The sequence below is a fragment of the Lingula anatina genome, chromosome 6, assembly GCF_051362555.1.
Source record: "Lingula anatina isolate TDL-2025a chromosome 6, LinAna3.0, whole genome shotgun sequence".
Classification (NCBI taxonomy): Eukaryota; Metazoa; Brachiopoda; class Lingulata; order Lingulida; family Lingulidae; genus Lingula; species Lingula anatina.
The window spans coordinates 24,346,493-24,367,255 of record NC_141772.1 but is presented as its reverse complement, the minus strand read 5'-3'; the positions used below and the strand labels follow the sequence as shown (position 1 = coordinate 24,367,255).

The following is a 20,763-nucleotide window of genomic DNA, read 5'->3' as shown; positions in this document are numbered from 1 at the left end:
TCCTGGTTTCAGGTACTGGTAGTGTTGCAGGCCAAGAGGAGTGCTTCGGTACCTGTACTTATTAAAGCTTGTACCAATTGGTATTGATTGTAGTTAAATGTGTTAGTTCTGGTTTTGGAACAATCAGTATCAATTTCTAGTGTAGTCAGTAACCAATAAAGTTTAAAATTTCAAGTCGGTGTGTTGTTGTTTAAACTGTGCCATTGGGAATGCAATACAGGTGCGATCACTCCCAAAATATCAACTAGCAGTTTTATCCAGTACCTGATAAAATCTCCTGACTAAAAGAGTAGCACTTGCCTGCACAGTGTATATAACAAAAAACAAAAAATACTTGTGATAAATTATAACTCAAAATCAGCACAAAAGCAAGAAATGTGTAGCTTAGAAAGACTAAGAGTTAGTACGAGCTTCAAGATTGAGCGATAAAGAAGTTTTATTTGAATTTTTAGGCAGTTGGGAAAGTCTGTGCAGATTAAGTCATATTCTAGAACGTCCTTTATTTTCACCCAAAGTGTCTATTTGGAGAAGGGGTTGAACTCCCACGCCGAAAGTACATGCAGTTCATTGGTGACATTTTGTCTTTTTCGCACTCACTACTAATATAATGTGGACCTAGTAATTGCATATGTAATAACTTTCTTCGCCCCAAGTGAATAAAAAGTAGTTGTCAGAAGTGGGATTCGAACCCACGCCCACATTCGTGGACCAGAACACTCTATACTTCATGTAGAAGGAAAGTCAACGCTTGAGTCTGGCGCCTTAGACCGCTCGGCCATTCTGACTTCTACTTTACTAAAGATTTGATAATAAAAGTGTTCTCTATCTGGAAACAAAGTAAGATACATTGCATTTTTATATTTGATGAAATATTTGCTTGCCTTGGTCTGGCAACACATCTCCTACCCGTCATATTCCTTCGCCAGGCTCAATATTTAACCCTCCAGGATACAATGCGGGCGCTATCGAATGTAACAAGGTGCTACTTTTAACAAAAGCTTTTTATGTTTTATTTATTTTTTATTAATTCTTCTATCTAATATTTTAACCTGGTCATATTTAAGAATGATCTTATCACGCTTCTGCAATGATTTTATCATCGGTTTTATTATGGGTACTGGTGCGATTTTATGTATGCATTTTTTGTGTCATGAACCCTTGAGGTTGAAAGAAAGATAAAGAGAGAGAGAGAGAGAGAGAGAGAGAGAGAAAGAAAGAAGGTACTCTAAACGGGATTTACCAACCAAAATGAATTTTCCTCGGAGAAATGTAAGTTTCTGCTACTCGTCCTCGAGCTTGGATTTGATGTTTTATTCCATTTTAAGTCTAATTATTTAGTTCTGACCAATCACAAAGAGAGACATGTGTTCCCAGGTGTGTGAACGCAATGGACTTCAGTGCCAGGTAAAAGAAGGTGCTATGAGTGTTCGTCTTGGCCCGTTTCAGTGCTTGGGCGAATAAAAATTAAAAATACCTGTTCTAAAGTTCGATACAGTTTTGCTGTATAACGTAATTATCGTGCCACACCTACCGCATTGTGTCACCACCACCTGGCTGTAGTCGTCAAAACTGAATGAACACTTATTTACATCGACAATCAGATTTGCTATATTTCTTTTTACAGTTGCATAGGCAGCTGTATACCATCTTATTTTCCTCGAGATTTTCACATGTACAATTTATGAACTATCTATATAAATTACCATATAACGTTTCTTGTACATGTAGACTGTACATGTAGACTAATTATATTTAATAAATTCATTTTAATGTTTAAACACTGATGTCAAGTGCAATTGATGTTGACTATCAAATTTTACCAAACACCAAACTTTAAAAGGAGTGAGAATTGGCAAAAATTCGTTCTCAAAGCAGCTGCAAGCTGGTCTATGCAAGCCCGGTGAAACGCGCTCTTATGATTTTTGCATTTTGTTTCATTCTTTGTATCACTACTGGGATGGAATCAGAGATCTTAAATCAAAGAAGAAGAATTTTATTATTTGATACATTTAAAATACATGAATACATCGCTTCTGTGCCATATTCATACATGCGCATCAAAAATAATACTGGATATACATCATCATCATATATATTTTTCTTACATATTTACATATTTATAATGGCTTGTAATCTTAAAATCGTGACTCACACGGCGTGGTTTCTAAAAAGTTTTTGATATGACCATCGGTATAGAACAACCAGAAGTACGTTCTCTATTGGGGCCTGCCAATCCCCATGTCTGGCGTGTATTACAGTGCTCTGTACAGTGATTACGTCAATTAGCACAATTTATCAATAGTTAAGTCAACTACCACACGTCAGTGAGGTTGATTACGTTTAATACTCGTTCATGTCGTAACTCATTGCCTACAGCGCCAAGGACAGTTTTACATCCGCCATACTGTTCGGAGTATTATTGGAAACCTTAAATCCCTATCGCGTGATGACAATTACGCCAGGCCGATACCTCGCCACCATACTAACACCCGTCTTGTTGGTCGCATCCCCTTTAGACGCCGTGGCCAGGGAAGTAAAAGCATTCAGTCTGGTGATCTTTTCCTTCCTAACACATGTCACGTTCCTTCACGTCAAAAGCCTGCAAGGTTGGGACAAGCTGACGATACGTAGTCACACCACAACTTTGATGGGTCAGGTTCAAAAAATTGTCCTGGAATTACATATGAAAAACATTACTAGTATATGTACTGTTTATCAGATTTTTTCACACTATATGCACCACTCACGTGCTGTATACAGTGTGCACATTTACATGATACCTGTTATCTTTGTGCCCAAAAATATCTTTATTTTGTTGAGTCAACTTAATATACAATTATAGCGCATTAACACCCATTATTTTATTTGTTTTGATACTAACTTGCACATCCACATAACAATAACATACAAATGATTACCACTTTTCTTTTGTGATATTTCACCTTGGACTTGTTGAACACGGCCATACATACCGGTACAGTGTATGGCATGAACACGGGGAAAAACACTGTAGTTGTAATACAACTATAAATGAAAATGATGAATGACCACCAATATTAGACAGGAGACTGTCACAGAGCACCAAAATATTTAAAGGAATTTTTAGAACACATTTTGTAAGCATTACCTGGCGGGCAATCCTGTTCATATGGTATAAAATGTGAACATTGGCAGAACTTATCACAGCTACCTGGGTGAGGAAATAGACCAAAACCATCAGGGTTGCATTTTACTGAAATATAATGAAATAGAAATTTAATATTTCAAAATTTACAAATTAACTTTTTAAAACCTTTACATATCATTTTAAACACTTTATGACGGTCCTGGATATATTGAACACGTCTTAACTCACAGTCACGTGACTGTTGCGTTTGTTAGACAAGTGTGTTCAGTGCTTTCAGCAAGTTTGGGTGACGTTTTAATCATTGAAATCACGTCATACGATGCCAACATAAATACGCACAGTTATTATAGTTATGATTCGGATATACATCAATATTTGGCTTGTAATCATAATTACCACTGCCGCAATTCCGTCCTTTTACAAACTTCCTTGGACGCAGATTCGGGTTAAACTCGGGCAGCGCCAGTTTAACAGCAGGGGTGGTCTGGCGGACGCGTACAGGTGCAGGAAGGGTGGTCCGCCGGATACGTGCTGGTGCCTTTTTGGCGTCTTCTTTTGCTTTCCTAAGTTGTACTCTACAGTTGACTTTAAGAGGCCAGTCACACGTCCCGACGGCGGCGTTGTAGTTAAGGACACCGGGGCAGCTTTTTTCATAAGGTATTCCCTTCCAGCAATGACAGAACTGATTACACCGCTCAGGGTGGGGGTACAGACCCTCGGGCTCGTGACAGTAGACGCCAGCTGAAATATACCGAAAACATTAAATCGACTTGACAAAATGGAAAGCAAGAAATTAGATGTGTGTGTGTGTGTGTGAGAGAGAGAGAGAGAGAGAGAGAGAGAGAGAGAGAGAAATACACCAAGAAAACAGGAAAAGATGCCTAAACCATCAGTGATAATTTAGTCACACGGCAAACTTCAGTAGATGTGCCTGAACGTTTTCTTTTCTGGATTTCTAATAACGTCAGATTTACAGGTGATACCTGGACATTCTTTAGCTTCTACTGGGGGTGCAGCTGCGTTGTCACCGCTGGCAGGAGGCGGTTGTTGACCGCTGGTGGCTTCACCGTACGACACCATGGTGCACTTGTTAGTATTACCTGAGGGTGGATAGAGTACCAACACAACAAGTGAGAATATTGGCACAAAATGGGATACAGATACATGTAGGTTATAGAACACGTATTTGTACGGCTGCCAATATCACAGACGGGTTTTCTTTGCCCTTGCTCTAACGAGAAACTAAATACGAAGTGAGTGATAATCTACACAAAGAATGTGCGTATAGTACGTAGTGTTCCATGATTTCATCCAATATTTATTAAAATGTGTTTATCTAACATTTGTTTAAATGTGTATCTTAAAGATTGACAGCAGCCAGCATTCTTCGCTTCGTGTTAATTTCATATAAATTTACAACTACAATCTTATATTGAACGCCAGTCAGAGGTTAAACAACCTACCTTTGCGGGGCATGGGACGCTGTCGTGCCAGGGACTGGACTGTCCTAGCGCCTGCCAGACCCTGGTTAAGAGTGGTCAGTAGGGGGTATTTCCCCTGGCCACAGAACGACCCCGTGAAGTCGTCCAGAGCTAGAGACCAGACCATGGCGCCACCTAGCCTCAGTTTACGTATATAAGCCGCCTGCGGAAGTAACAAGAAACTGCACAATAATAAAAATATTTTTGGCAATTTCTATAAGAACACAAAGTAGATAAAATCTCTCACTAAAACACACTGAGCCTTTTTTTTATTTGTTTTTTTTTCTCTGACTTATGACAGTTGTCTCAACTTGCTGTGCATCACACACCATGGTATTATGCACATGGTTAACATTTTTTATTTCGCGTGAAAACACATATTTCACATTTACATTTTGGACCTAAAATAACTCAATCTTTTTAGTTACCTCTTACATGTATTTTTTGCACCTGAACACAACAAATTCAATCATAAAAAATAGGCAGATACACATAACAGATGGTTCACACGAAAAAGAAAGATAAAGATGCTAATACACTATGAGGGCGACCCACCCACCTTGGCAGCGATACTCTTAGGGTTGTCATAGCCCACCCACTGCGTGTCTCTGTGTGCATAGGGCACCCCGTGTCTACTGCTCCACTCCTCCTGGAAGCCGCAGTCTTTGATCTTGGAGCAAATCTGGTAAAAATCACATTAAGTACATTACATGATATAGGAGGGTTCTAAGGTACTAGTAATTATACCCCGTATTATCAGATATCAACCATTCTTATGTTTTGAGCAAAACTGGAATACACAGAAGTGTACAGAACTAAAGGGTAACTGCTCACACAAGTTGTCTCGACACGATTTGATTCCAGATTTTTATGAAATATGGAAGGCATCCATTATATGATATTCTCTTTGGTGGCTGAATGTGGCAGATGTTTTACTTCAGACGTTTAGAAAACAATTGTGCTCAGTATAGAGACATAAAACCAGATAGAAGATAAGTCTAGGGTCACTGATCTCTGCACTAGACCAGAACTGTAGATACAATGTTTGTTTCTCATCCTGTATATCCACCATTCTCTAAATATGGGTTTTACATAAATATACCTGACAGTCGGCAGCTACAACGCCGTGTCATATGCGTTGGTACTGTTAAAGACGTAGTAACCCTTCAACCCTTAATTACCTCGTAGTACGCCCAGAACCCCGGCTCTCGCGTGTACGGTCCTCCCTCGGCCGGTCCTCCGCCAGGGGCGCCCACCGCGTGGTTCTGAGCGCTCTTAAGACGGAAAGTTCTCCCGTAGAAACCGACTCCCATCAGTAGCTTATGACTAGGTACGCCATTCCTGAGCCAGTACCGTATTGACCAGTCCTGGAGAGGGATGTAAATAATACATGAATATATGTTATATAAAACATAATTTACAACATACTGGCATGTGACAACACTTGACCTGTGAGTACATTGAAATATATTAGGTAAATAAAAAAAGTATAAAGAGGTGTAAGCGTCATGCCAGTGAATATCAGTAAAATACATAGACAGGCACACATGTAGCTGGAAAATGGCTGTCGGTGCCAATTTTTGTTCAGCGATACAAAGAATGCAACATTTGATAAAAATATGATAGTCATAATGTTAATGCAATCACTTACAGCATAATTTATATATAACGTGACACCGGTAGTATACATACCACATATAAAGTTGTATATCATTGCTATATAGTTACCTGGTGAAGGGTGCCGCTATCATACAGCGGACTGTGGTGTCCTGTCCTTCCCCACTCAAAACTGCCGCCATGATAGTCGTAGCTCATCACATTGACCATGTCTAAGTACCTGAATGAAAGAACACAACATTAATAGCAGAATAAGGCCAGGTAAATGCAAGCACGTGGATACCTATAGCTCAAAGGAAATGTACGTTTAGATGCATGGTATACGAGTAATGCTAAAATCCGCTAAGTGTGTAGGCCTATTTCTTTCACCCAAAAGTTCTGGTCAATTTGTTAATTAGATTTCATGAGTATTTTGTTGGCCTTAGAATTTAACTGATTTTACAGGAAGACACAGCCTGTATCCATGGACCCACTTATCTAATGAAGACCTTTCCACATGTATTGTTCCCTTAGTTGCGCTACACATTAATAAAAAGGTTGCCAAAATATTTACTTTGCAATCTCGGCCACCTGGTACCCGGCGTCTATGTAGGACTGACCCCCGGCCACTGCGGCTGTTAACAGGAGGCGTGGACGGCGGACCTGACGCGCTTCTCGCTCAAATGCTGCCTTCAGTTCCTAGTGATAGAACGGGATCAGGAGTCGTTATTTAGGAAGAAAAAATGGCGAATCCAGTGTATCATGTTCCTTTCTTTCTTAATTTTTAAATTTCATTTATTTTTGTTTATCAATTTATCATTATTATTATTATTATTATTATTGGAAAACCCTTAATTTCAGAGAATTACTAAATGGTATCAAAACATTACTTCAATCATCTCATTGTCAAAAGTAACAAAATTACTTATTAAAAGGACTTAATTGTTAGTTATTTAAAGACCATATATGGAAGAAATCGGGGAAAGGGCGCTCATATCTTCAAAATTTAAAACGAATGAAAAACATGACGTTTACCCTCAGCCAAACTGTGTAGAGAATCTTATCCTTGGGGAGACTACCACGTGACCCCGGATATTCCCAGTCGATATCGAGGCCATCAAACTTGTTGTTTCGGAGATATTCTGTAAATAACAATAATATCAACGTGAGGATATGGTCTCTCATTGCCTTCAAAGTTTTCATCTCCGTGCTGAGTAAAAGGGATAGTAAGAATGAATAAAAGTACATGAAATCAGAACATTTCAGTACCACTGCAATTTGATATCGAACCTATAGTTATGTAAAGCAGCTAATGCCCCGTCAAAACACAGGGCAGAAAGTGCCTGCTGATATGATAGACATGTTATTATAGTGACAAAACAACTGCTTGTTCATTTTCAAATTTTGCATAAAGTTTTGATTGCATAAGTTGTCTGGGTGACATATCGGCGTAAGGCACAGATTGTGATCTTAAGATTATCCAAACTAGGAACATGTCACCTTAGCACTGCTGCCGTGTATTTTGATCATCGTGAAAAATCCCCAGTGGTGCTGAATGTCGACATAAGATAACCGTTACACAACTATTCAATTAGATGCAAAGAACCAAAAAACAGCAGAAATGCTGTATTTAATGAGTTAATAATGAGTGCAGTGCCTATACATTCGTTAATTTGACATAACACCCTTTGGGGTAAACGTCGTTCTTGCTCCTAGATAATTAATTGAAGATTTAGTAAATGGGATGTCTTTACTAAGTGTTTTAATGTTTTGGCGCTTTTTGTGACAAACGCATAATACCCGTTGTAAATACCCAGATATTCACCCTGCTGGATAAACAGGTCAGACCCGGTAATCTGTCAAACGGCATGGCAAATAGCATGCATAAGTACCAAACTAAAACTGGGTTTGGAAATGGTTTTCCGACTTAGTTAGGGGAAGTCTAGGAGCCACTTGTTAAATTTGTCCCTTGGGAAGTTTGCACAGTCGCAGAAGTACATTACGCGAACAAGGGTTTAGAGGAAAATAGTTCAGAACGATTTCCCTATTTAATAAACAGGTTTATCTTAAAGGGGAGAGGTAACTTACGGATGGCTTGTGTGATGAACGCTCTCCGTGACTGGGGAGATCTCACTATCTGAGTGAACGGCAATACACCTGCGTTCCATCCCCCGATAGCCAGTAAAGTCTTCAGTCTGGGATTCTGCCTCTTCAGCGCCTCCAGTTCCTTGTACAGAACTAAAGTAACGCAAAACATGTAATTAATATGATCAAGAAGCAGAAACAGATCTCACATATATTAGAGCCCATTTAGACCAGTGGACTATTAGATCAGCGGATCAAATATGGCCGACCATCTGTTAGCTCGCTGTTCTGAATATACTCTTAAAAAAAACGTGAAATAAACACATTTAAATTGAACAAATCATTCTAACAGTATGTATTTATATGTTATCAACAAGCCTCGAAAGGTAACATTACTTTTAAAGTTCTTTCAGGCAGCTCAGACAGTGATTTGAGATAATGACTCAATATGTCTTGTGGTTGTGATGATAAACCACAAATTGCTCGTTTGGTGCTTTTAAATAAACATCATTGTAACACTGTTTGTTTTTGAAAATCGACATTACACCTCTTTCAAATCGTTAGAATCTTAATTCGCGTATTTTTTCTAAAGATTTAATTCTTAAGACGGCTTGTCTGCGTCGTTTATTGGCTACTTCAAACGTTAATTATATTCATTGCCATCTGAGCCAATTTACTATTAATGGCAATTGAGTGATTCAACTTATAAACGCATCTTAACAATTGTGAGTTGACGGTTTTTCGGATACAATTTATTTATGACTCAGCTTCGTTATTGCCTTCTCTGTCCTCAGTAGCCACTACAACGCACTATACGTCAACAGAACTTCTGTTTTGAGTGAGATATCAGAAAGTGTCTTACCGTTGTCGTTATATTCATATGGCGCGAGCCGCTTGTTGTCAGCACGTGCGAAAGCAAAGATGACGTGGGTGCAGAGGTTGGGGTCAATATGGTTAGGCCGGAATCTTCCTAAGCCCGGTCTGTACTGAGACCAGTTGGTGTAGTAGCAGACTACATGGTAACCTGTTAAAATATAGTAAAACGTGAAGGTTCGTGCACAATTGGGAAAATGAGTAATCAGTAGCCAGTGAAGACGCGTTGACATTCGTATTCAACCTTGGGTAACATAAATTCGAGATTGATGTTAAATGCATTAACAAAAAGAGCGTTAATGCATATCTTAAGTTTTCGTTTCTGGGCGTTTGTTTTATTTACAAACATTAAAACTACTCTCCCCTGTAACCAAGGAGCTATGAGGCGTCTAGTCGGACGCTGAAGCTTACCTGCTGCCGCTTGCGGTGATTGTGCCATACAGATGAGCAGCGCTACAAGACTGGCGAACGGCGTCCAACTCATTCTCGTCGATTGTAATATCAATCAAATAATTATTCCTACAAATAATTTCATGTTGTAATAAATAAAACTGAGCCAATCTGCTTTAAGTTGCAGAATTACAGGGCTTTATGAATATATGGAAAATATGAGCAACATAAGCTCAGTTAGTTTCGCTAAACAAATGTATCAGCACTGATTAGAACCTTTTCTAGAAACAAAATTGAGACTTTCAACACATTTCCACATTTATAGATTTTTTTGTAATGTAGTAACCGGAAGATTTCTAACAGCAGCTATACTAAACACAGGCTTGTAATGTTAAAATTTTATTTCGTTATTATGCCTCGTCGTAGCATCAATTGTTGTAATTGCCTACACGTTGAAAACAAGTGTGTCTTTTACCGAAATATTTTCATACAAGCTCGCTAAAACCAAACAGCTTCCAGCAAACTATTAACCATGTACTCACCCTTGGTAATAACTGTTATCTTCAGTATTCTCTTGCTTCTGTTCTTAAATAAAGCCGCGGAGCGTGCGCCTTATATATCTGCTTATCACAAAGAAATTAGCATCAAGGTGAAAGGTCGTCTCCTTCATGCGTGAAGGGAACGCATTAAGTTAATTACTTAGGTTCACGCTCTCCGCGCTGTGACGTGTTAGATGAGAAGATTGACTCAGCAGATTTAACTGCGTGGACAGGTGAAAAGCGTTCTGTGGACTCATTTGTTTGGATATTAAGTGAGTCACGGTAACGTTTATTAGGATCAACGTCCGCAATGTTTACATAATGAAACTTCAATAAAATTGTTTATTTTTCTCTTTGATGCCAATTATAGCGACCAAATAAAGTAATTTAATTTATCAAATTTCTCAGAAATGTTATTCGGTGTAATGGTCTATAGGTTCACCATTGTAGGACGTAAATAGTAAAAGCACAAAAAAAGTTTTTAAAATGTGATGCTACAGTTTTACACATTGATCTTTTTTTGAAAAATATGAAAATTCACTGAAAAGGGTAAGTAATGATTAAACCAGTTCACCGAACACCGCTGGTTCCTCTTTTTTTTTTAAGAATAAAAGAAACTGACAAATTTACTTTAAATCATGGAGGAGAATATACAAGACCGTTGGTGACGTCTTATACATAGGAAAACACAACAATTGGCTGTTGATGCCGTTGTCCAGAATACAGGGCACCAGACGCTGCTATCTTCAAGTCATTAGTACGAGTGCCAGTGAGACTGTGTGGTGATGACGTAAACTTTCTTACCTAAATGTTGACAACGATGTTAATCATCATCCATTAAAACAATGACCTTGCCAATAAAAGAAACAACAGGAAAAAAGAGAAATGAACATAATGTACCATTACAAGATAAGTAAGGGTGTATCGAGTCGGTAACCGGGCGTATCATTGTCCTTAAAGCATTACAAGGATTAATTGGAAGTTATATGTAGCTACCATGTCAATCCATTTGAATGCAAGAAGCACTTATTATATATGGAGCTAAAATCCATTTTTTTTCAAATACTCTTAAATAATTATATAAATCTTAGAGTAGCAATAAGTTAAGTTTAAAAGATAGAAAGTCTAAAACATTTTAACTTATCAATTACTATAAAACTTTAAATTTTAAAATGTAGGTCTTTAAAAGTTCCTTAATTTTCAAAGTCACTTGTTTTTCTTATTTAAGTAGGCAAAGTATCCCATAACTTTGGTGCGTATATTGTAAACCTTCGTTTGCCATAAAATTTGTTACCAGATCAGAATGTTCTTAAAGTAAATGATTGACAGAAATGCGACCCTGGTCTGTTGGAGAGGTTGAAGTAGTTCTGAAATGTTTTGTGATTTTCTTCTCTGTGACTCTTTTCTTAGTTAAACATCAAACTTCAGATAATATTTTCTGTCTGATCAACACTCGGTGCTCTTAACACGGGTGGCACGTGTTCTCGACTACATGTACATAGTTTTCATTTTTTTAATAGCTTGGCTGCAAAATTTTGTTTTTATTGCAATTTGTTAACTTGAGTACGACTTAGACCAAAAAGAGGATGTACTAATGCAATAATCGAGTCTGCATGGAGTTAATAAAAGTATTTCTCTTGTCTCAGCTCTGCCCATCTATGGTATTAAGTAAATTTTGACTAACATAGAAAGGTTTTGTCAACAAACTTTAATTTTTCTTCCTTGTTTACCACCTTGTATCAGAGTAGCAAGTCCGCACTATTACATGTATATACGGCAGCATTCGATATAGTGTTTATTACTGTGCGTAGAAAACACTGTTTTTGGTGATTCACTGTTTTTTATTCCCGACAAACAGTTAGTCAAAAAGACACCGTATAAACAATTAACAGAACAATACGAAGTTACTCAAATGTTTACTACTAACAATTAAAACAACTGAAAAGGTTCGGTTGCCTATTATTCTTCACGCACCGATTCGCAAGTTAGATTTTATGTAAACTGTCTTCACGCAAGTAAAGACAGGGACCAATTGAAATCTATACCTCACATAAACAGTACACTATTAACCCCCTCTTCTTTCCCCATTACCATCAGTGAACCCATTGAGGACAACATCAACAAGGCTACATCAATCACCTGTTGTTTTACTTTACATGTATGTACGTGAACATGGACGGGTTTTCTCGGCTGTTCACTTGATGACATGTATCCTAACCCAATGTCAGTCACCAAAGGACACTTTGCGGGCACTCTTCGTCAACCAGGAAGCGTTGTGGTTTGTGTCTAACCAACATGGCGACATCTTACATCTGCATGACACAGCAGACTACTCAGGTTTGTAGTATTACCCCGAACTACTGCAAACCCACCATGAACATTTGCTTGAAGTTGATGGAAACAGAACATAATAAAATACTTCCACTACTGCAGTTGTACATGTAATAAACTGTCGATTTGAAATAATATTGTCGGAGCAGTTTCTTGGTATTTTATTTTATTTTGCAACACGTGTATTACTGTCAAAAATATTTACTATTGCATGTTTACATGCACGCTGCGTCGGACAGCGGATTTACCCTAGCGTTAAGTACAGTGTATAGGTCCTATCTGGAGAAAGAAAACACTTTATTCTAGTGGCAGGCCAAGGTGTCTTTGATCTTAAAACCGCGAAACAATTACAGGTTACACACAAATTGTGCACATCTCACTTAGTGTGTCATCTTCAACACAAACACCGTTAACTTGCCAGTTGATGATTTCCGTGTCGTCGATCAAATCCACGATATACCAGACCATAAAACTGGTAATCACTGGTAACTGGATCTAATGTGGGACATGCTAGTACATGTACGTACTGGGCAAATGGACTGTGGCATTAAGTTGAAAGAGCAATGACGAGAAAGAAATTTAGCAAAAAATAATGATTATTATAATAAAAAACATTAAGGGTTTTCACATGACTGTTCACTTTTAGATGGCGTTTAGAAAAATTCCAACAGTAATTCCGAAGTGTTGTCTTTATCTAAACAACTCCCAGGGTACTGGAGGTCATATGCGTTATGTTTGGCTTTAAAAAACCTGTACCTCATGGAATGTGCACCCATTGTTTGGTTTATCAGTAAAAATAGTTTTAAGGACAACATCGTTGATGATGTCTGTGTCATTGATGGAGACCATGATATAGAAGTTCGTAAGGCGAGGAGGGCGTCAACAAGTAGCCCACTTGTGTAAAGATAAATACCAGCTAATCTCGGCTTTTACAAAAGATTGCAAACGAATTCATAATATGTGTTGTTAACAGATATACGTGTAGTATGATGTCACATGGTGTAAACTCCGCAATAAATGCCCCCCCCCTCCCATAAAAGGTTTTAACGCTTCTGTCTATGACAATATATTGGCTCGAAGAAAGTTAATTTAAAAGTGTAAAAGATCGATTTTTTGAAGGTTCACCAAGTGCACCCATAGCGTCCCCCCTACCCCTTGCACACACCTTTAGTACCCTGTACATACAACACACAGTACATTTAATACATATCTTTATTAGATAGAAAGTTTTTACCACCAAATAATGTAAGGGATTTGTTCCAAACATACAGCGCTTTTAATTCGATTGCTTTTTAATTAAGATTAGACATTATGTGAGAAAACCACACTTAGGCTACGTACTTCTGAACAATATACTCCGCGGTTATTTGTTGGATTATAAATTCACATGTTGACAGCATACTTTGTTGAAAGTAAGAACTCATAAAGACCTAAAGGACATTTCTCGGTCGCCAGTTGGAGTATCTGGGAGACGTCATGGCGTCCGATATCCAGGCCCTAGCCACATCCGTACTAGTTGTAATCCAGCGTATACCTCCGAGATGGACAGGATACGTCTGTGATGGATGGCCGTCATTTCTCACACTTGATGGCTATTAAATGTCTCATTAATGTCATGTATTGAAAAAGTAATTTGGTCTATTGAGAAATAGATTACATCAAGTGGAGGAGACACGTGTAGTTTATGTATCGCTTTAAACATTTCCCATCATTTTAACGCTTAAAACGCAACGTGTAGTGTAACATGCAGTGAAAAGTGAAATGGTGGAATACATAAGAGTGATGTTAACTTTTAACTGTAAAAAAACATTGTCTCTTTGTCCAGATCCTAGGTGGAAACACCACGCTCCTCCTATGCTACATGTACATAGCGACCAGGAACTTCCTTTCGGCAAATGAGATTTTACCTTCACGATTTTTCTATCTTGTGAAACGCATTTTTTACCTCCGCCAAGGAGGTTGTTTTCACCCCTGTTTGTCTGTTTGTTTGTTTGTCATCAACATAACTCAAAAAGTTATGGACCGATTGTGATGACATTTTCAGGAACTGTCAGAAGTGGGCCAAGGAACAGATGAATAGTTTTTGGTGGTGATCCGAGTCAATAATCAAAAATTGCTGCCTAGGCGGAGGTCTGCGCTCTCGGAGTGCTTTTCTAGTGTTGTATTTGAGTCAACCCTCGTGAGATCTTGTAACAGAAAAGATGGCACTAAAACGCATTTCAAGAACTCGGTTGATCTTCAAATGTAATTAATCAAAGTCATTTTAGAGTATTTAGTATTTAAGATCGTGTTTTAAAAAATCCTGTACTTAACAACTCCGAAGGGTTTTTGCCTGTGTTGTTTAAGCATGCGTTTGTTGAAATAAAACCTAAAGGCAGTATGAGATTATTTTTTTCGTGCTGATCCCAATGAATCAAAAATCTAACAGCAAATATAACAGTGAAATATCACTGGGATAAATGAAACTAGTATGGTGTCACAGTGCGCTAGACGGGTCTTTTAAAATTTTAGAAAGCACAACGATTGCATAATTCAACGTTATCGCCACCCAGTGGTACTTGACGTTAAATATTTTTCTTCGACTTTGCATTGCAAATGAAATGCAGACAAATTAAACTTTTAAAACTACACGTGTTCAGCAGACGTCAAGTAATTATACATTTGCTACTGCATCTTTATGTAGTATGTTGTGACGCTAAGTGGTCGCGTTTAGTCTCCGGTGACAACCCAGACTATATGATAGCTTAATGTCACCATTTGGATTATTTACGGTGAAAAATGGACCCCCGCAGCATCTGCAGCATTAGGGACAGCTTATAATTATTCACTTAACTAACTTAGGAAAATATGACCATATTTATTAATGAAAATTTATATTTTTCATTATTATTTGAATATTATAGAACAATTAACAAAGTTATATAATAATATATTTGATAATATCTGACAAGGATAACATATTTGATATGTCAGTGATTATTCAGCTAAATGACTTACATGTATATATAGCGACCTATATAACGTACTGCCTGCGCCGTCATCTTCTGGTGGCCACTGCATGTATAAACACAGAACATGACAAAAACATGGAATAAATGTATAACAAGTAAATACTAAATTGACATGCAGCACAGAGTAATTCAAAGAATCTACATTCAAGTAATGCATATAAGAGTATAAATTATAATAAGGTAGTAACATGATAGGTTCATGTCAGCTAACAGGACGGACAAAATTGACTTTGGGGAAAAGGGACGAGTTACCCTTCATTTGGGATCACTGAGCAGATTGGTAGTGATAAATACGGAACGTGATGCTGTATAGATATACACAACTGTGATATTTGAAACTGATTCATCATGGTTGTTATTATGCTATTCAGTAAATCAACAACAACGTTAGCTAAGGTACGTCTCACTGTTACGTCACACATGTCGCTTTCATGTCACACTCATGTGACAGTGTCACAGCAGAGTGCAGCACAAGCAAATGCCCGGGGCGGTATGTTCGGAGAGAGGAGATTGCAGGAGGCCTGTCTTCTCCGAGGCTTTGTAGCGGTTCTTTCCGGGAGATGGAGAATCTGCTTCCATGGAAGGCACAACGGGCTCCCCAGCCATCTGACAAATTAGAAAAAGCACAATTGCAAAAGCAGCAATTGGATTTCAGACCGTGACCCCCCCCTCCCCCCCCCACAAAGTATTCTTGTATATATTTTAAATATGATCAAGGGCGTATTCATGAATGGGGTATATCTCTACCGGAAACTTTTTCACTGTTACATTGTACAAAATTGAGCGCAAGTCTTTCTTCCATTTTGTAACAACAAGAAGAGCCTTTGATAAGCTGCTGATGGAGCGAAGAAGGGGCAAGGCAAGGAAGTAACAAAATCCCCGACATCTTACTCTTGAATAAATTTTGCCAGTAAAATATATGACAAGGATGTTGAATTTATACGTAAGTATAAATCGCCCGACCTGATTCTTAGCTTTTTCCAGCTCTATCAAGATGTCGTCAGAGAGAACTTGACTACCGGGACTGTCCACCACAAGTTTGGCTTTGTCGCCTTCCCCTTCACCCTCGTCTTCTGGAACGAAAACAGATATTTTGTACGGATTCTTAAAAGAGAATAATCAAAATGAGTTACAAAATTATCAAAATTGATAAAGACGGTGTGAAATTGAAAATATGGCACTACTAAAGTATTCAAGCATTACGTTTAAGAATGGCCAATTCTAAGTGATTAAATTAATTATAATCACTGCCAGTTTCAACTATGTTAAAGAAGTCTTCTTTCCTGCAGTATTGTGCAGTCGCCAGGTGGCATTGTTTAACAAGTGCACGCTGATTCTTTTTTCACTGAAAACAATGCATGTCAATGGTGGTTACGTACCTTGTTTATTTACATGATCATCTTCAGGTCTGGGACTTTCAAAAGCCTTTCCACAGAGCTGAGCCTTCTCGTCTTCATTCACGGTGATAACAGCTGTAGGGGTTGTCTTGGGAACCTCCACGGAGTCGTACTCTTCTAGATCTATCTCCCTTATAGGAGCCATTGGTGAGATGATATCCGGTGTCGTAGCCCGGCTGTATTCCTCAAATGTTTCATCACCTTCCAAAATCACAATACTGGCACTTGCCGTGCTGTCTTGCTCATGACTGACACCTGGTGACGCCTTGCCCTGTTCTGGCAATGAATCCGGGTATGAACTTGGGAGGTCTACATACTGACACAGCAAGGAGGAGGTATTGGCGTCGTCAACGATAGAAGTCGTGCTTTGATCTGGTTGACTTCCTTCAATACTTTTATCTGACGGTGTTTCAATAATCTCTGGCGAGGATGTTCTACTCTCCTCTTCTTTAGCTGAGGTCACTTGCTGGTGTTCCTGACTCTTTTCACTAACGGTTATTTCTTTCTGCATTTTAGATTCGCTAATTTCCTCAGCTGGCATTTCAATCAGTTCGGGAGTTGAGCCTCGGCTATTCTGGTCACTCATGGTTTGGTATATTTGACTTTCGTGTGTTGCCGTAGCTTCTCCCTTATTAGGCATTTCAGCGTTCTCTGTGGGCATCTCAAGAATCTCTGGCGTCGACATCTTACTCCTGTCTTCATGTTCATCTTCGTGTTCCTTGCTCGCTGACGAGATGGCAGCGTCGAGGGTTTTTTCTGAAGTGCTGGCAGCCGTGTTTGTTTCTAGATTATCTTTGTCGTGTTGATGGACTATGCCAGCACAGATCTCTGAAGTAGCGGGCCCAGAGCTTTGCGCGTTTGTTTGTCCCGAACCGGCTACCAAACGCGAGGTGATCAGACGCGAAAAATCCTTTGGTTGCTCTTCAAGATGTGGCGTGCTGTGAGAAACAGAAGAGGCTGAAAGGTTCTCGTCATTGGCGGCGGTGTCATCTTCCACTGATATGACGTCTTGGTTTGACGTAGGGACCTGCTCGCTGTGTGTGGTCTGCACGTGCAGGTCACGTGGGTGTTTCCCAGGGGCCGAGATGGAGCGGACGCGTAAAGACGCTGTAGATGTTGACGTCAAAGGCCCTTGTTCTTCATCAGACAACGACGACACGGGGACAGAGACCTGGGCGCTCTCCTTCGGTGATTTCAGCGGGAACAGAGCACTTGGATTTCCTTGGGTTTCTTTAACCTCGGAAGTAGACGCAGGTGATGGTACTTGGGCCTGTGTTCCATTCAGATCTTTTCCTACCTTGGGGGACTTTGGATGTGGCTCAGTGTCTAAAATCTCTGCTGTTGGACCCTGCTGGGCACGTTGACTGTTAGTCAGCGAAGGTGGATGACCGTTGGCTATTATTGGTGGCTGAGTGTCGGTCATCTTGGGATGATGACCGTTGACCACATGGTGGGAGTCGTGTGGTAAAGGTGCTGCTGGCAAACTGCGTGGCCTGTGAACGTGCCCTCGTCGCTCGTGCTGCCTACCGTCTGTGTGCCTTAGGCCCGGCGACGGTCTCTGAAAATACATTGCTGAATATTCACTATAAAATTAACTCTAAACTTTTAAAACACATTTTGGTGGTTTAAGAGACAGCATGTGCATTATTTCTGGTAGGAAGTCTCCAGATGGGTTCAAGTCTTACAATGCTACCGTTTATCTCACCTAACACATTATTGCTTCCTCTTCTTCAAGCTTCAATCATGGCTGCTCAGTCGTCAGTGATTTATAATCCCACGTGAAGTTTTCTCTCAATAATGACCACGCATGACGTTAATGCCGATCAATTCTGATTCATGCCGAGTTTCTTTTCTTACAAAACGGCAAGGGAAAAAAACTTCTGTATTCAAACATCTTTATTAAACGTTTAAAGATGCATATGTTCACGATGGGTTATTCGATCATTATCATAAACATCGCAACATAACCAGTACATAACACATTAATGTCACCCCTATAGCTACAGGTAAGTATTTCTCTAAACGAACCCACCTTATGGTCACCATGATGGTCTTCCTCCCTGTGTGCACCACGTGACCCCTCCTTCCCAGCGTCCCTGTCCTCAGTGTGTGAGTGGTGCTCATACCGGGGATGGTGGTCCCTCTCTATAATATAATATAATATAATATAATATAATATAATATAATATAATATAATATAATATAATATATAATGCAGTGCAATATAAAATAATAAGGCCAAATACTGTATTAACATTGTGCTGAATATTTGTATTATTTCAATAATACCAGCGCTTTGCTTTCTGACGTGTATATCAACGCTGTAGTGCAGTTCTCCAAACATAATTCAATGTCTATGACCAGAATATCATGTGATGATTTTATCACATTTTAATACTAGTAGTCCTACTTGTTATCATTCGGGTAATGATCAAAAGAAAAGCCGCTGAAGCCCCAGCTAAGAAGAGGCAGAGAGCGAGCCGAATAAGGCAGTACATGTACACCGTGTTGACAATCATCATCTCAGCAGGAAAAGGAAACAACACCCAAGTCAAGGACATTTGACTTCAAACATAGGTCACAAGACAGACCATGGAAAGATGGGCACCATCTAAGACTGCTTTTGCTAATTTGCTCTTCTTTGATGGGTAAATATCGAGCGCATCTAAAATATACAACCATTTCGTCATATTTGGGTAAATTAAGTCAATCTGCTTAAACATACAGTAAAATATTTACTATAGTGCCCATGCAGGTCAATTTCTCACCTGTTTGATACGGTTTTTCTCGGCGTTTTCTTCCCCGGCCTTTCCTGCTTCCTTTACTGGCATCACCCCTTCCACCTCCTCCCTCTCCTACCCCTCCGTCCTTTTCCTCACCATGGTACGCTTTTCTTCTTCTGCCTCTGCCTCTCTCTACATATGGTTCCGACATAATGAATACATACAGTGTGTCACTGAATGTCGCAGTGAAGACAGCCGGCTTTCAAGCTATCTCTTTCTGTTCAGTTCCAGATGAGTGGATTTTCCTTCATAATTACTGATCAAGACCACGTGACAGTTACAAGTAATTCGATGTCTCTCGGACAATCATGTCACATTGTTACTTTGTATGGCCGACTGAAGGGCGGTAACTGTAGTTGACAGGCAATTTGAAGACGTTCAGGGCCCGCCTTTTAACGTGTTCACATCACACCAATTTATCTGGCATTCTTCATTTGCAGGAATTACTTTACGTTTTACTAAAACAACATTAAATACAAAAATCTATTCCAAAACTTAGCTGAAGATAGTAAAGATAGGATAAGTAAAATAATAAACCGAATTACAAAATCAAATATAACAATGCAAAAATAAAGAATATGCTGTAACCTACTGTTTTATATCGAATACCTTTTCATAACCACCAGTTGGAGTTATGTAAGTCAGAATGGCCGAGCGGTCTAAGGCGCCAGACTCAAGCCTGGTCTTGCCTTCTCCATGAAGGATCGAGTGTTCTGGTCCACGAATGTGGGCGTGGGTTCAAATCCCACTTCTGACAACTATTTGTTTTAGTTGCACATTCGATTTCCATACATAGTCATTTAACCCGAGTTTACTGTTTTAATAAATTGAAATTGTCGACCTACTACTCTAGTCCGATCTTAGCTGCAACTAAAGAAATTGTATTACCATAACGCCTTTTATAAAGTGAGATCTGCAGTGCCCAAATTGTCGTTCATAACAAAATATCACAGGTATACAAGCTGCAGATTATGTCCTTGTATAAAAACCTCTTTCATAATATTTTTTGTAAATTTCGAAACTGTAATTAATGCCACGGTGTCAAATCTTAGAAATACCTGCTAGTTACAGGTATGAAAGCATTCTGTAGAGCTACTGTATACCCTCTAGCAGGAGCGGCTGATAGCTGTATGTGCTCTTCTCCATTTGA

At 39.1% G+C, this 20,763-nt stretch overlaps 2 protein-coding genes and 2 non-coding genes across 6 annotated transcripts; 1 reads left to right on the top strand and 3 right to left on the bottom strand.

The window, feature by feature from the left end:
- Positions 1 to 668: 668 nt before the first annotated feature.
- On the bottom strand, positions 669 to 785 carry Trnal-caa (transfer RNA leucine (anticodon CAA)). Its single transcript has 2 exons — positions 748 to 785; positions 669 to 714 (listed from the first exon to the last, which is right to left on the bottom strand). It is a non-coding gene; the product is annotated as a tRNA-Leu (tRNA).
- A 1,192-nt stretch (positions 786 to 1,977) lies between these two features.
- On the bottom strand, positions 1,978 to 10,274 carry LOC106172831 (acidic mammalian chitinase-like). The gene is made up of 14 exons (XM_087015648.1): positions 10,095 to 10,274; positions 9,574 to 9,681; positions 9,152 to 9,313; positions 8,293 to 8,442; positions 7,240 to 7,346; positions 6,779 to 6,903; positions 6,337 to 6,445; positions 5,790 to 5,975; positions 5,168 to 5,290; positions 4,591 to 4,771; positions 4,111 to 4,227; positions 3,524 to 3,868; positions 3,128 to 3,232; positions 1,978 to 2,671 (listed from the first exon to the last, which is right to left on the bottom strand). Exons 2-14 carry the CDS (start codon positions 9,644 to 9,646, stop codon positions 2,592 to 2,594), a joined length of 1,863 nt encoding a protein of 620 aa, XP_086871774.1. The 5' UTR covers positions 9,647 to 9,681; positions 10,095 to 10,274; the 3' UTR covers positions 1,978 to 2,591.
- A 4,989-nt stretch (positions 10,275 to 15,263) lies between these two features.
- LOC106172832 (uncharacterized) lies at positions 15,264 to 19,844 on the bottom strand. 3 transcript variants are annotated; one of them, XM_087015353.1, is made up of 5 exons: positions 19,599 to 19,844; positions 18,863 to 18,975; positions 16,813 to 18,388; positions 16,397 to 16,506; positions 15,264 to 16,039 (listed from the first exon to the last, which is right to left on the bottom strand). In XM_087015353.1, the coding sequence occupies exons 1-5, from the start codon at positions 19,762 to 19,764 to the stop codon at positions 15,887 to 15,889; spliced, it is 2,118 nt and encodes a 705-aa protein (XP_086871479.1). In that variant the 5' UTR covers positions 19,765 to 19,844; the 3' UTR covers positions 15,264 to 15,886. The 3 variants fall into 3 exon arrangements, with proteins under 3 accessions (XP_086871479.1, XP_086871480.1, XP_086871481.1); XM_087015354.1 differs by having other exon boundaries at positions 16,397 to 16,503; XM_087015355.1 differs by lacking the exon at positions 19,599 to 19,844 and adding an exon at positions 19,241 to 19,391.
- Positions 19,845 to 20,253: 409 nt separating this feature from the next.
- Trnal-caa (transfer RNA leucine (anticodon CAA)) lies at positions 20,254 to 20,370 on the top strand. Its single transcript has 2 exons — positions 20,254 to 20,291; positions 20,325 to 20,370. It is a non-coding gene; the product is annotated as a tRNA-Leu (tRNA).
- The last annotated feature ends 393 nt before the right edge of the window (positions 20,371 to 20,763 follow it).